This window comes from Poromitra crassiceps (assembly GCF_964638095.1).
Source record: "Poromitra crassiceps genome assembly, chromosome: 2".
In the NCBI taxonomy this organism is placed as follows: domain Eukaryota; kingdom Metazoa; phylum Chordata; class Actinopteri; order Beryciformes; family Melamphaidae; genus Poromitra; species Poromitra crassiceps.
This window is the reverse complement of record NC_139624.1, coordinates 10,333,845-10,349,491: the sequence shown is the minus strand read 5'-3', so window position 1 is coordinate 10,349,491 and position 15,647 is coordinate 10,333,845. Positions and strand designations below refer to the sequence as shown.

Below are 15,647 nucleotides of genomic sequence, written 5' to 3'. Positions count from 1 at the left end.
GCCGGACAATATGCACCCCGCTGCAGCAGCACCTTCGGGAGGTTTTCTCACTGTGTTCGGGACTTCGGCTCTAACTCGGCCAGATGGCTGGACACGAGTGAAACTCTTCACGGTTGCATTATTTTCTTTAGTGAGTGAGTGGATGGACTTCTGCACGTTTTCAAACTTGTTTTCAAGCTGCTCAAAACCTCTGAGCGATGTCGGACTTAATCGATAGTGTTTCACGGAGTAAAAGTTTAGCCCAAGCGGTGTATCTCCAGCCTCCAGCAGGTGAGTCATTTCCTCATTCATGGCGTGATTGCTTGTCTTTTTCTTTCTGCTTACCTGTGTTGTGTTATGTTATGTTATGTTATGTTGTTAAAAGAGGGCAAGAGAGGAAATTAAAACAGAAGTGGATTTATAGTTAGAAAGAGTGCTAAAAAAGAGAGATTTTTTTTTTTTTGGAAAAAATCCATAGATAAGACGCACCGTTATATAAGCCGCAGGGGGCAAAAAAGGCCAAAAAACGGGAAAAAAGCCGCGGCTTATAGTCCGGAATTTAATGTACACATTCACAGGGCAAAATAAGAAAACTACTTCAACTTAGGTTACGTCAAACATGACATATTTTTTCATTTTTGTAACATTTTCTTTCAATTTTTTTTTTTTCAGTATTTCTTTAAACATTTAGTCAAGCATCAAGCATTTGGGCATAATTAAAGCATCATTTTATTGGCCTGTTCTTATCGGCAGAAATGTTCGTTTGGGGCGATGCCGATATTTCATTTTAAAGCCTTTATACGATACGGATGACATGCCGATATCATCCTGCATCCCTGGTTAATTCTTTTTAAATGGAGCATCTTTTTTTCTAGAAGGAAACTCTCTCATTGGTGGTTTTGTGTGTGGTGTTGCCGGGCAGGTTTGCAGGGCCCATGGAGAGACTGCAAGCGGAGGCCGAACTCGTCAACAGGGTCAACAGCACCTACCTGGTACGCCACCGCAGCCGAGAATACACCGAGTACGCCATCAGCATCAAGTAAGTCACACATTATAATACACCGAGTACGCCATCAGCATCAAGTAAGTCAGAATACATAGAGTACACCATCAGCATCAAGTAAGTCAGAATACATAGAGTACACCATCAGCATCAAGTAAGACAGAATACATAGAGTACACCATCAGCATCAAGTTAGTCACACATTTTTGCTATTGTTCATTTCTATACCCTGATAAACCCTGACATGGTCAATTAAAGCAGTGGTTCTCAAAGTGGAGTCCTGGGACTCCCAGCACTCATTGAGGGGGTTCCAGGGGGTCCCCAACAAAATGGGGACTCATTTTTCTTTCACTATAATTCCATCCATAAGTAACACAATGACAGAATGTATATAGGACTATTTTGTTCATGGGTTTCATACACTTTACTTAAAAGCAAAAATCTGATCAGATGGGTTAGGGTTAGGGGACCCTGGGACAAAATCTTATCAAATGGGGGTCCATGTTGTAATTTGTGTCAGTTTAGGGGTCCTTGATGTAATAAAGAAGTTTGAGAACCACTGAATTAAAGGTCTCACAGCTCTCAAGTAGGGTTAGAGCAGAGGGTTTTATCCATTCATTTAATTCACTCATTCATTCATTCAGTTTTTTTCTTAATGAATTGAACGTATCCCAGAGTTTCTCCTGACTCTGCCAATATGACACATTTCCATCAAATTGGATGAAATGATTCCAGTGATTCAAGTGTTATCATTAATGACACCGACTCAAATAGAACTAAAATAAATTAAATTAACATATTGAAATGTATGCAGCTTGTGCCCATAATCCCACTGCCTTTTGAATGTGTTCATTTTCCCCCCCCATCTAAATGACAAATTTGCCTCCAACTGAAATAATTGAACGATATGTTATCTGGTTAGATAGGCCCAGTAACAGTCACACTTGAGCAGTTAATTGAAATGTTTCAGCTATTGACAATCGGTTCTTTTCATTGTTCTTTTCTTTTCGATGAGTTCTCTCTCCTCTGCGGCGCGCTACGTGTGATCGTGTGATTCATGAGACGCCTCGGCCACAGCACATATTGACAGACTTAGCTCCCCGCTACACCGCCCTGTTTGATGGAGCAATGTATATTCAGTGTGAAGGACGATGCGGGCTGAGGCTGAGCTCAGTGGCTAATCGTCACGCTGCGACAAACTCTCCGCGCTGTCCTCTCTGGAGTTCAAGAGACAACTGACAAGATCTGACACTTTGATGGTTTTTGACATTTAAATGTGATTTTTTTAAATCGCGATTTTCACAAAACGCTTCGAAAACCATAAAAGTGGTCCTCATTTGTGAAGATGCTCTTGCTGAACACAAAGTTTGCCGTCTCACAAACTCTGTTAACCACATAATTGGTATCTTTGCTTGTCAAGCTGTTCAAAATACATTTAGGAACTTATCGTGCGTTCCTTTATCGCAAAATAACTGGGATGTGGAGGCTAAATGACATCACATCCGTTTTGTTAGCGTTCCATTTGCAGAAAACTTGAGCTGGGAAGTTCACTGTTCATTGGTCCTATCCAGTCGCTAGCCAGGCTAGCCATTGTTAGCAATAACAATTGACAACATGGCTTTTTCGCGGCATTTTGCGCATACAAACACTGCAGCCTCATGTCCACACAGCTAGAAGTTAGGCAGTGCTGTGTGTACAGCTGATTTAATGAGACACAAACAAGACAGAAGTGCTAAACAATATTACTATGATTATAACTACTGTTGTTGCGCGGCGCAGCCATCTTGGATTTTTGAGGTTGGTTGGCTGCTGAGGCTCCTACGAGTTTGGAATGGGAAATACCAGCTCTGATGACGTCCTTTGAAGTCGTAAGATTACCAGTCCCCAGTTATAAAGGAATGCACGAATAAGTAGTAGGGTATCTTGCGGTCGTCATACCTGTGACCCCGCCACTCTCTGCAGCTAACCTGTGTGCTGAAGACAAATGACAGTGTGAGTGCAGGCGGTGATATTGGCGGGTTTGTGGGCTGGAACACTCGTCTCTCCGCAGGGAGACAGACGGCTTCTCCAAGCAGCCCAAACATTTCTTTCAACTTCATTTCACTTTCTTTTTCTTTTTTGGCCTCCCTGTCTGCAAAAAATGGCCTGTTTCAAGGCCTTCAAGTTGCTTCAGCGCTGAGGTCTTAATTGCTTGTGTGCCGGTGCACAGACCGGAGACAGACTGTGAGGCTGTTCAAGGTTATTAAAACCTCGCCGCCATGAAAGAGAGACAAGCAGGGGAGAGAGAGAGAGAGAGAGAGAGAAGCCATAGCTGTGGGAGAGACGTTCAAAAAAGATTACAGACAAATGGAAAATGTCCTCGTCTTCACTCCCCTTTCTTCACCGCGGAGTGTAACCGAATAATAATGAAATACAAGTTCAGTGACAACAACGTATGGCTGTGCAGAATTATTTACTCCTGAGCCACAAAGTGAGGGCTTTAAGTTGCTAGAATGTAAACAACAATGTAAAAATGTCGTTACAAAGTCAGTGGTTTGGATGGAGAGCTTGTCAAGCCGTCTCATTTGTGGTTACTACAGCAGAATAATATCACAATGATTTTTTCTGGCCCACGATATCATCACATTTTTGTATTGCGATATTGAATTTCAATGTATTGTCCTATCCCCATTTGAAAATATTAAATCTGTCTTAAAATGTCTTAAATACAGTGACCGGAGGTCTTTTTGTCTTTCTTTCTACCATATATTTCGTCAGTAAAATTGATCAATGCTGTTATTTATTTGATGTCAGATTGTTTATATTCATTGATAATGACTGTGGTGTGCAGGATAGAAAATCAATCGAGTCTAAACCAGTGGTTCCCCACGTTTTTTGTCTTATGTACCCCTTGAGCTGTGTTGCCATGGCAACAGTACCCCCTCACTCCTTATTGTATAAACCAATATTAAACTGTTAACATCTAACACAGCTGATTATTAAATGAATGAACAATTCTGACAGTTTACGATTGAAGCTATTATCATGTTTGCTAGCTCGTTGGTTCGCACACAGTTTTGACGTGCATGAATGGTGAGTAGCCTAACAGCTGACACCTGCCAGGCAGGAACTAGTTGCACGCACCATTTTAGCAATGAGCTTATGAAATTACTAGGAATATATATATATATATATATTTTTGGGGCCGGTGTGCAGCATGCACAGCAGGGCCCCTACATTCGACTCTGTCGCCGATTTGAGCACGGATTCAGGTTCTAAATGTCACTCCCAGCATGCATTTCGGCATAGTGTCACTCCCAGCATGCATTTCGGCATAGGCAGAGGCAGACCGCAGCAGAGAAGACGCCATAAGCTCCGGAAAGTTTTTTACAATTTAAAGTTTTATTTCATCACTAAATTAATTTCTGATGACTTTTGATGCCTACAAGCAGGGTAGTAGGTTTCAATAAGTGCCACTTTACGAACATTTATGGCGAAAAATGGCAAAAAGTTCCAGAGCACAATTGGCTGCATCTACATCAGCTGAGCTTTTTTTTTGTGTAGTACTGCACGGACACGGAGGACGCTGCAGCTCCACACTACTTTTCTCGCGTCACCAGGCTCTTCTCAGCGAGAAAGAGGAGATTTCCCTCGGCTCGTGCACGAGCGGGGGCGAGCCCGGCCTTTGACAGAGAGAGAGAGAGAGAGAGAGAGAGCTCTGTGTCACTTCCTGAAAGTCTTCGCTCTTAAATGTTTATATACTTGGCCAATACGTATCTATCATACAAACAAAGCAAGCTGCCAAACGGTAATGTCTTCATTTAATTAATGTAGAACGCAAAACATTAAATGAAATCTCCATAACGTTACAGCCTATAATAGCGTATAATAACCAATTGCCCGAACGATTCATTAATATGCTACGTGAACGTTAGCGGGCCATAACGTTACAGCGTATAATAACCAATTGCCCGAACGATTAATTAATATGCTACGTGAACGTTAGCAGTCCATAACGTTACAGCGTATAATAAGCTATTCCCCAAACGATTAATGAATTAATATGCTACGTGAACGTTAGCGGGTACTTCAGCCTATGCAGTAGGATAAGTAATAGGCAATAGGCTACCATGCACCGGCCCTATGCCAGGTTTCCACCTGGCCTTGTTTTTTATCATTTTGGAAATAATTATAATCCCCAATCTTTCCATGTACCCCCTGCAAGCTGCTCAAGTACCCCTAGGGGTGCACATACCCCTGTTTGGGAAACACTAAACATCTCATATTCCTCACTAAGCACTCCATTGAATTAGCTGGTGTTCTGTTTCTTCTACAGTCCTTACAGAAATAGCTTAAGTTAGCCCTACATGTGGTTTCAGGGAGCATTGGAAGAGTCTTGAATTTGACCTTGTGAAACGTACAGAAGATTCCCTGACATAGAATGTGGAGAACAAAAGCAGGCAGGACATCTGGGCGTTTTCACACCTAGTTAGTTTGCTCTGGTCCCAATCACTTTCTTTTCACACAGAGACAAATCCAAGCGAACCAAAATGCATAAATGCAAAATGCATAAATACAGGAAGAAGGTCCTGTGTGTTCATGTTCTGGACTATAGTGCACATCGCTATGCTACAGGAACCGTTTAGCTCAAACTTGCAGAGTGAATTGAGTACACTTGGTCGGACCGAGGTCCGATCAAGTTCCCACCGCAAAACGAACCGCCCCAGAGTTTGTTTGTAACCGGAGTGAGACCACTCCCTCTCTAAAGGGTCTCAGTGCAGTTGTTTCGCACCCGTCTCACACCTGCACAAACCAATCGCACCAATGGGGAAAACGAACCAGAGTCCGATTTTAACCGGACTAAAAGTGCAGGTGTGAAAACGCCCCAAGGAATCGCTGATGTTATTTCCTCTCTGCCTTTTCATTTCATTGTTGTTACCCGTAAGTGAATAACAGTCTATAACAGTGGTTTCTGCACACCATCAAATGCTGCACATCTTGCCCTCCTAAACACTTCTGCTCTCCCAAACAGATGCAGCCTTCACTCTTAACCCCCATTAGCTAACCCTGTTAATACAAACACAAGGGGAGGGGCCACACATTCACACACACACACACACACACACACACACACACGCACGCACACACACGCACGCACACACACACACACACACACGCACACACACACACACACACACACACACACGCACGCACACACACACACACATTTTCTCTCGACCGCCCATCATTGGCGTGTCAGAAACCTCTGGGCCCCCATGCATTACAGCGACGGCCGTGCGCTCCCTGGGGGCCGGGGGCCGATCGATGGCGGTGATCAGAAGGGGAAATTACACTCATCACTTATTCAATGGCCCACAGGTACAACAACGACGTGAAGCACATCAAGATCCTGACCAAGGACGGCTGCTTCCACATCGCCGAGAACAAGAAGTTCAGGAGCATATTAGTGAGTCTGTTCAGTCTGCCTGTGTTCGCTTTGATTCCACCACTGCAATTCATCAATAAATCAGCGCGTTCCCTTAATGAAGTGTCAGAACCCGCTTTTTATTTGAGACGTGCGTGCAAAAAGAGCCATGATTTGAGATGTGTTGATACTCGCCTCGGGGCATCAGCGTTATAGATGAGTCCAGCGCATGTTGGAACGTCTCTGGCACTTTGTTTATTTAAAGGAGCTCAGATTACCTTGAATTTGATCAACGTCACTTTGGTGTGAAATTCATTTGAAATTAGGTGCTATCAGTCAGAGCGCAGAATTTCTATCAGATGCATAGATATTAACTACATTTTTATAACATCCATGCAACACACATTTTTGACATGGCACTATACCTTATATATTAACACACTAACATATCTTACAACTACATGTGATGGCTTGGTTCCAGCTACTTATTCTTTTTAAATAATGAAGTAAAAAAAAAAATCTGATCCCCCCCCATTTTCTATACTGTAGATATTGGTCTATTTGTTTTGTCCATTTCATAGCAAATAGAAAGCAGTAGCTACCTTATATAGATATAGATTATATCAATGTTATACATGATCAGAACTATGATCAGAGATCAATACACCTTTATGAGTATGTCTTTTAGCTAGTTTTCAATATATTCCAAACCAATTTTCAATAGAAATGTGACCTACTGTCAATCCAAATGTGGTGTGTTTGCAGGAGCTGATAGAGTACTATAAACACCACTCCCTGAGAGAGGGCTTCAGGAGTCTGGACACCACGCTGCAGTTTCCTTACCGGGAGCAGGAGAACGCGGCCATGCACCGCCTCAACCGGCCCGGAGGCAGTGAGTAGCCAGAGACATGACCCCACACCACTGACACTCACCATGCTCTTACCCAGAGACATGACCCCACACCACTGACACTCACCATGCTCTTTACCCAGAGACAGGACCACAAACTACTGACACTCACCATGTTCTTTACCCAGAGACATGACCACACACTACTGACACTCACCATGCTCTTTACCCAGAGACATGACCACACACTACTGACACTCACCATGGTCTTACCCAGACACATGACCACACACTACTGACACTCACCATGCTCTTTACCCAGAGACATGACCACACACTACTGACACTCACCATGCTCTTTACCCAGAGACATGACCACACACTACTGACACTCACCATGCTCTTTACCCAGAGACATGACCACACACTACTGACACTCACCATGCTCTTTACCCAGAGACATGACCACACACTACTGACACTCACCATGCTCTTTACCCAGAGACATGACCACACACTACTGACACTCACCATGCTCTTTACCCAGAGACATGACCACACACTACTGACACTCACCATGTTCTTTACCCAGAGACATGACCACACACTACTGACACTCACCATGCTCTTTACCCAGATACATGACCACACACTACTGACACTCACCATGGTCTTACCCAGAGACATGACCACACACTACTGACACTCACCATGCTCTTTACCCAGAGACATGACCACACACTACTGACACTCACCATGCTCTTTACCCAGAGACATGACCACACACTACTGACACTCACCATGCTCTTTACCCAGAGACATGACCACACACTACTGACACTCACCATGCTCTTTACCCAGAGACATGACCACACACTACTGACACTCACCATGCTCTTTACCCAGAGACATGACCCCACACCACTGACACTCACCATGCTCTTTACCCAGAGACAGGACCACAAACTACTGACACTCACCATGCTATTTACCCAGAGACATGACCACACACTACTGACACTCACCATGGTCTTACCCAGAGACATGACCACAAACTACTGACACTCACCATGCTCTTTACCCAGAGACATGACCCCACACCACTGACACTCACCATACTCTTACCCAGATACATGACCACACACCACTGACACTCACCATGCTCTTACCCAGAGACATGACCCCACACCACTGACACTCACCACGCTCTTACCCAGAGACATGACCCCACACCACTGACACTCACCATGCTCTTACCCAGAGATATGACCACACACTACTGACACTCACCATGCTCTTTACCCAGAGACATGACCACAAACTACTGACACTCACCACGCTCTTACCCAGAGATATGACATGACCACACACCACTGACACTCGCCATGCTCTTACCCAGAGATATGACATGACCACACACCACTGACACTGACTATGCTCTTTACCCAGAGACATGACCACAAACTACTGACACTCACCATGCTCTTACCCAGAGACATGACCACACACTACTGACACTCACCACGCTCTTACCTAGAGACATGCCATGACCACACACCACTGACACTCACCATGCTCTTTACCCAGAGACATGACCACAAACTACTGACACTCACCATGCTCTTACCCAGAGACATGACCACAAACCACTGACACTCACCACGCTCTTACCCAGAGATATGACATGACCACAAACTACTGACACTCACTACGCTCTTACCGAGAGACATGACCACAAACTACTGACACTCACCACGCTCTTTACCGAGAGACATGACCACAAACTACTAACACTCACGGTGCTCTTACCCAGAGACATGACGACACACCACTGACACTCACCACGCTCTTACCCAGAGACATGACCACAAACTACTGACACTCACCATGCTCTTTACCCAGATACATGGCCACAAACCACTGACACTCACCATGCTCTTACCCAGAGACATGACCACAAACTACTGACACTCACCATGCTCTTACCCAGAGACATGACCACACACTACTGACACTCACCATGCTCTTACCGAGAGACATGACCACAAACCACTGACACTCACCACGCTCTTACCCAGAGACATGACCACAAACTACTGACACTCACCATGCTCTTTACCCAGAGACATGACCACAAACCACTGACACTCACCATGCTCTTACCTAGAGACATGCCATGACCACACACCACTGACACTCACCATGCTCTTTACCCAGAGACATGACCACAAACTACTGACACTCACCATGCTCTTTACCCAGAGACATGACCACAAACTACTGACACTCACCATGCTCTTTACCCAGAGACATGACCACAAACCACTGACACTCACCATGCTCTTTACCCAGAGACATGACCACAAACTACTGACACTCACCATGCTCTTTACCCAGAGACATGACCACACACTACTGACACTCACCATGCTCTTACCTAGAGACATGACCACACACTACTGACACTCACCATGCTCTTTACCCAGATACATGACCACACACTACTGACACTCACCGCGCTTTGATGGTATACTGACTTAGGTGTATCATTCCCACTCCACAGCCCGCACACCATTTCCTGCACTATGCAACTTTGGTGCTGGAGAAATAGAAGTTACCTGCAGTGTTGCTGCTGCTCCTTCATACTAAAAGCTTTCCGCTGACAAACTTTACGCTGACAAACAAAAATGGTATTTTATTCTGAAGAACATATAGGAAGTGAAATATGTTTATTGCTCTGAGATAGCAAGATTGATTAGCGGCGCTATTTTCAATAAAACAACTCGACACAACATGGGATATTTGGTGCTTCTTTCAGCAGACCAGTTATAAACAACAAGCAAAAACAGTAAAATAAGGCTGATCTGAACGTACAAACATTATCCTGAAATGAACACTTTCTATGTTTCAATTCCTTTAATTTCTTGTGTTACTTTAAAAAAATGTGAACGTTACTTTTTTTGATTGAACGCAGATTTGAAAAAAGTTTCAAAAATAAAAGTGAATCATTGGCATTGCTCAACAACCATATCAACTGCCCACAGATATAGCATAATATAAGGAGCAGTACAAATGTTAATGCCCATTGCTGATTTTTGCATTGAAATGATTTGAGTTACATGTGTGATATACTGTATTAAAAAAGAAAAAATGCAGCCTCACCAACAGAATGTCTTTGAAGTCATACAGTACTTCAACTGTCTGGTCACCTTGCCAAAAACAACTCCAGAATGTTAATGTGTCAGCAGCAGCAGCAGTGGAGGTTGGCGGATAACTTAGTTGCTGTGGATGTTGCTGTGGATGTGGAGAACTTAGTTGCTGTGGATGTTGGCGGAGAACTTAGTTGCTGTGGAAGTTGGCGGAGAACTCAGTTGCTGTGGATGTGGAGAACTTAGTTGCTGTGGATGTTGCAGTGGAAGTTGGCGGAGAACTTAGTTGCTGTGGATGTTGCTGTGGATGTGGATAACTTAGTTGCTGTGGATGTTGCTGTGGAAGTTGGCGGAGAACTTAGTTGCGGTGGATGTGGAGAACTTAGTTGCTGTGGATGTTGCTGTGGATGTGGAGAACTTAGTTGCTGTGGATGTGGAGAACTTAGTTGCTGTGGATGTGGAGAACTTAGTTGCTGTGGATGTTGGCAGAGAACTTAGTTGCTGTGGAAGTTGGCAGAGAACTTAGTTGCTGTGGATGTTGCTGTGGATGTGGAGAACTTAGTTGCTGTGGATGTGGAGAACTTAGTTGCTGTGGAAGTTGGCAGAGAACTTAGTTGCTGTGGATGTTGCTGTGGATGTGGAGAACTTAGTTGCTGTGGATGTTGCTGTGGATGTGGAGAACTTAGTTGCTGTGGATGTTGCTGTGGATGTGGAGAACTTAGTTGCTGTGGATGTGGAGAACTTAGTTGCTGTGGATGTGGAGAACTTATAGTTGCTGTGGATGTCGCAGTGGAAGTTGGCGGAGAACTTAGTTGCTGCGGATGTTGCTGCGGCTTGTCATCTGGCACCTTTCTGACGGCTGAAAATTTGAGCTGTGTGACAGTTTTTTTCTTCTTCTCTCCGAGTCGGAACGAAGCGTTTGTTCTCCTGTGAAGGAACTTGGCACTATACCTGAAGACAAAGCAGCTGCTGTCTGCACGCGGCATCCAGCCTTTCTGAGGAGCGGACTTGAACTAAAATGTAGGGCATGACGGTCTGCAATTATTTATGCATGCAAACTGCTACTCTGTCCCGCGTAGCCGCGGCTAACCCCGTGCCTCCGATCGCTCAGGTGTTGCGTCAGCTCAAAGAGAACAAAACGTCCGGTGAGATGCTGAGCATTTCTCTCAGGCACACCTGAGAATTGAATGGCTGTGATTTTGTGTCACTTTGTCGGTGAGGCTGAGGTGAAGCAACAGGTAAATCACAGTAGAACGTAAAACTCAAATATAGACATGACTTGTGCCAAAAACTCTACACAATTTCACTACTATTTCATAATATTCAGGCTTTTTAAGGCAAATCCAGTGTATTTGTCAGTAGCACATTTCATACACAGAGGCAATTTAAACTGCTTTACATACAGTAGATCAAAGAAAAGAGCATAGAAAGAGAAATCAAAAGATTACAAAGTGCAAAAGATCAAATACATGTAAAAGAACAAGCAAAGTACATTAGATTAAAAGAATCAGATCAGCGAGCGTAAAAGCACTCGCCCACCACAGCAGAGACCCAGGTTTAATTCCCGGCAGCAGTGCTTCCGGCTTGGTCAGACGTTCTTACAGACACAATTGGCCGTGTCTGCGGGTGGAAAGCCAGTGGGGTATGACTGAGTCCTGGTCGCTACACTAGCGCCTCCTTTGGTCGGTTGGGGCGCCTGTTCGGGGGGGGAGGCACACGCCATATGCCACCGTATGCACTGTGTGCATGGTGTGCACTGTGTGCACAGTACTGTATGTGTGCACAGGAAAGAGGAGAGAAAAGAAAAGAAACAGCCCTGCGGTTTGCCGAAGATCACGTTCCAAGCGGGGGAAATGCGAACAGCGTGCAGAGAGCTGTTTGGCTGTTTTGGAGGAGGCCTGTTGTTCAGCTCCTCTTCAAAGACATGGAGAGACCAAACCAAGCCGAGACAGCTCCCATCTCGTCTCAGCATCCTCCTGGCACCTACAAGTCCTCTCCATCTCCTCTCTGCATCCTCCTGGCACCTACAAGTCCTCTCCATCTCCTCTCTGCATCCTCCTGGCACCTACAAGTCCTCTCCATCTCATCTCAGCATCCTCCTGGCACCTACAAGTCCTCTCCATCTCCTCTCAGCATCCTCCTGACACCTACAAGTCCTCTCCATCTCCTCTCAGCATCTTCCTGGCACCTACAAGTCCTCTCCATCTCCTCTCTGCATCCTCCTGGCACCTACAAGTCCTCTCCATCTCCTCTCAGCATCCTCCTGACACCTACAAGTCCTCTCCATCTCCTCTCAGCATCCTCCTGGCACCTACAAGTCCTCTCCATCTCCTCTCTGCATCCTCCTGACACCTACAAGTCCTCTCCATCTCATCTCAGCATCCTCCTGACACCTACAAGTCCCCTCCATCTCATCTCAGCATCCTCCTGACACCTACAAGTCCTCTCCATCTCATCTCAGCATCCTCCTGGCACCTACAAGTCCTCTCCATCTCCTCTCAGCATCCTCCTGACACCTACAAGTCCTCTCCATCTCCTCTCAGCATCCTCCTGACACCTACAAGTCCTCTCCATCTCCTCTCAGCATCCTCCTGGCACCTACAAGTCCTCTCCATCTCCTCTCAGCATCCTCCTGACACCTACAAGTCCTCTCCATCTCCTCTCTGCATCCTCCTGGCACCTACAAGTCCTCGCCATCTCCTCTCAGCATCCTCCTGGCACCTACAAGTCCTCTCCATCTCATCTCAGCATCCTCCTGGCACCTACAAGTCCTCTCCATCTCCTCTCTGCATCCTCCTGGCACCTACAAGTCCTCTCCCGCGTTCACTTTTAAATGACTCCTTTGCTTTGCACGGCTGGAACATCGATAATTAATGTTTTCTGGTTGTTGTTTCTTTTTTGGACAGTTTTGCCAAAGGCGTATCTGTAGTGTAGAGAAACCCTATGTTTTGACGGATAGTTCTTAACTTAGACGAAGACCACTAATATGCACAAAGTCATGTTTGCTGAATGGAAAGATGGCTAACTTCTTAGCTGGCAGGGAAATGTGAGAGAGCGGAAAAATACTCTGGGGTGATGATTGCATTTAAACTCTCATCTTCCCTCCCTTGACTAAAGTGTGGTGTGTGTGTGTGTGTGGTGTGTGTGTGTGTGTGTGTGTGTGTGTGTGTGTGTGTGTGCGCGTGCGTGCGTGCGTGCATGCGTGCGTATGCGTGTGCACTGTATAGGTATTACTCTCTTTTATTATTCAGCCAGCCCACATTTTGTATTCTATTGTGGTGCAAATCAGATTTGAGGAAAATGAGGCATGTAAAATGCAGCCAGTGTTATGCAGCTGTTTGAAGTGGAGGGCTATCCCTCTTCCTACCTTGTGTGTGTGTGTGTGTGTGTGTGTGTGTGTGTGTGTGTGTGTAGGCACATTATGGGTTGCTGAGCTTCCTCTCGGTGCACTGATTAGTATTCATTTTAAAGAGCAGTGGAGCACTCCTTACAGCATATCAATACAGCAGGCCTGTTCTGCCAACAGTAGTGTGGGGAACGCCCTCTTTTTTCAGAATATTGGGACATTTTAGCTAGCGGGGTATGGATGGTTGGTTATTTTCTGTCACAGAAATGTAAGCAAGGTGTATTGTCAGGGTTAGGGGGTTCCATTCCCTAGAGCAGAGGTGTCCAAATTATTTCCTATGAAGGGCCAAAAATGATGGATGGCTGTGGGCCAAAAATAAATTTTGACGTCATGTGAAATTACATGAAATGATATTGTTTTATAGAAAATTTACATTCTAAAATTAAAATAGGTCTTCTAATTTCACATGATAAAGGTATCATCAAGCTATAGCTTTAAAAATGAGCCCGCCACAGCCTCTGAAAGACAGTAATATTGGCCACAATTTTTTTCTTTCAAAATCATGGAGGGCCAAAACAAACTGAGCGTGGGCCAAGTTTGGCCCGCGGGCCCCAAATTGGTCAGCCATGCCCTAGAGCAAGGCACTTATACTGCCAAGGTTAGGGGTTCAATTCTCGCTAACACTTCGAGGGTTAGGGGTGCCAAGGTTAGGGGATCAATTCTCACTAACACTTTCCAGGGTTAGGGGTTACATTCCCTAGAGCAAGGCATTAACACTGCTATTGGGTTAGGGGTTCAATTCCCCGGAGAGCATCCGTACTAACACTGCCCAGTGATTAGGGGTTCAATTCAGTACTTGGAGCCGCAACACAACATTGGCTCCAGAGTCAGGTGTTGAAGCGGAAAGCTCCGTCGCTGGACCCCCTGCTGCTGCTTGGCCGAGCCCGGCCTGAACACTGATCCTTCTCCCGCTGTCCGAGGTTTTTAGAATAACTTTATAGAAATCTCAAATCTCAATCAACATCTCGCTGATGTTGATGTAGGTAATATCAGTATAACATTGAGACTGTTTCATAACCAGTTAAACGTTCCTCGTATAGGGGCTTTAATTATAGTGCCCCCTTCACTATAATATGCAAGTATGGCAGTTGTGTAGCAAGTTTCATGTCTCGCTTACAGTGTAGGAGTTTTCCAAGTTAGTGATTTTGACCCTTAATTATAGCACCCCCATCAGGCCAATCGGTGGCATTTTGTAAATGCCAGACCACAGTGCCAGAGTGCGTCAGAATTGGACCAACAGGGTCCAATTTGAGTAAAACGTTTTGACCTTTAACGAAAGCGCCCCCTTTAGGCCAATCAGTGTAGTATTTTAAATGCCAGGACACAATGCAACGACGGACAAATTCATTAACAATTGAGCATCGATGTAAAAACGTCCTACCAACGGCAGAACTCTGTAATTCTCCTCGTTTATTTCGTACGCACTGTGTGAAGTTGCGATTTTTAAAAACATGCCTTTTTTGTTTTTCTCCTTTGCTTCTCTCTCCTTCCTTCGCCCCCATCCTTGCCCCCCTTTCCCCTTTGCCATAGCCCCATTGCTCTGCGGCCTCTCTTTTGTAACTCCTGCCGGCTACAGCTTTGTACCTCCCTCCTCTGCCCCCTTCTGGTCAGGTACAGGTATCGCTTCTCTCTCTCTCTCTCTCTCTCTCTCTCTCTCTCTCTCTCTCTATCTCTCTCTATCTCTCTCTCTCTCTGTGTCTCTCTCTCTCTTTTTGTTCTTCCTCATGTTTTAGGCTGCTTAGCATGCTGGCTGTGGCTCAGTGCGTTCACATCACCGTCCACATCTCTGCCTGCCATCTAGCTCTCCATCGCCCCATCTCACCTCTTCCATAGTGGTGGACCTGTGTTATGTTGTG

At 45.2% G+C, this 15,647-nt stretch overlaps 1 protein-coding gene across 1 annotated transcript in view; it reads left to right on the top strand.

Annotated features, from left to right (window-relative positions):
* Positions 1 to 15,647, top strand: part of LOC310789758 (guanine nucleotide exchange factor VAV3-like) — a gene marked incomplete at its 5' end in the record, with an annotated part of 210,799 nt that overhangs the window by 181,619 nt on the left and 13,533 nt on the right. Inside the window, 4 exons of the mRNA XM_083651434.1 lie at positions 902 to 1,018; positions 6,341 to 6,428; positions 7,152 to 7,278; positions 15,322 to 15,402. Of these exons, the coding sequence (XP_083507560.1) occupies positions 902 to 1,018; positions 6,341 to 6,428; positions 7,152 to 7,278; positions 15,322 to 15,402 (413 nt within the window). The remainder of the gene's footprint in view (positions 1 to 901; positions 1,019 to 6,340; positions 6,429 to 7,151; positions 7,279 to 15,321; positions 15,403 to 15,647) is intronic.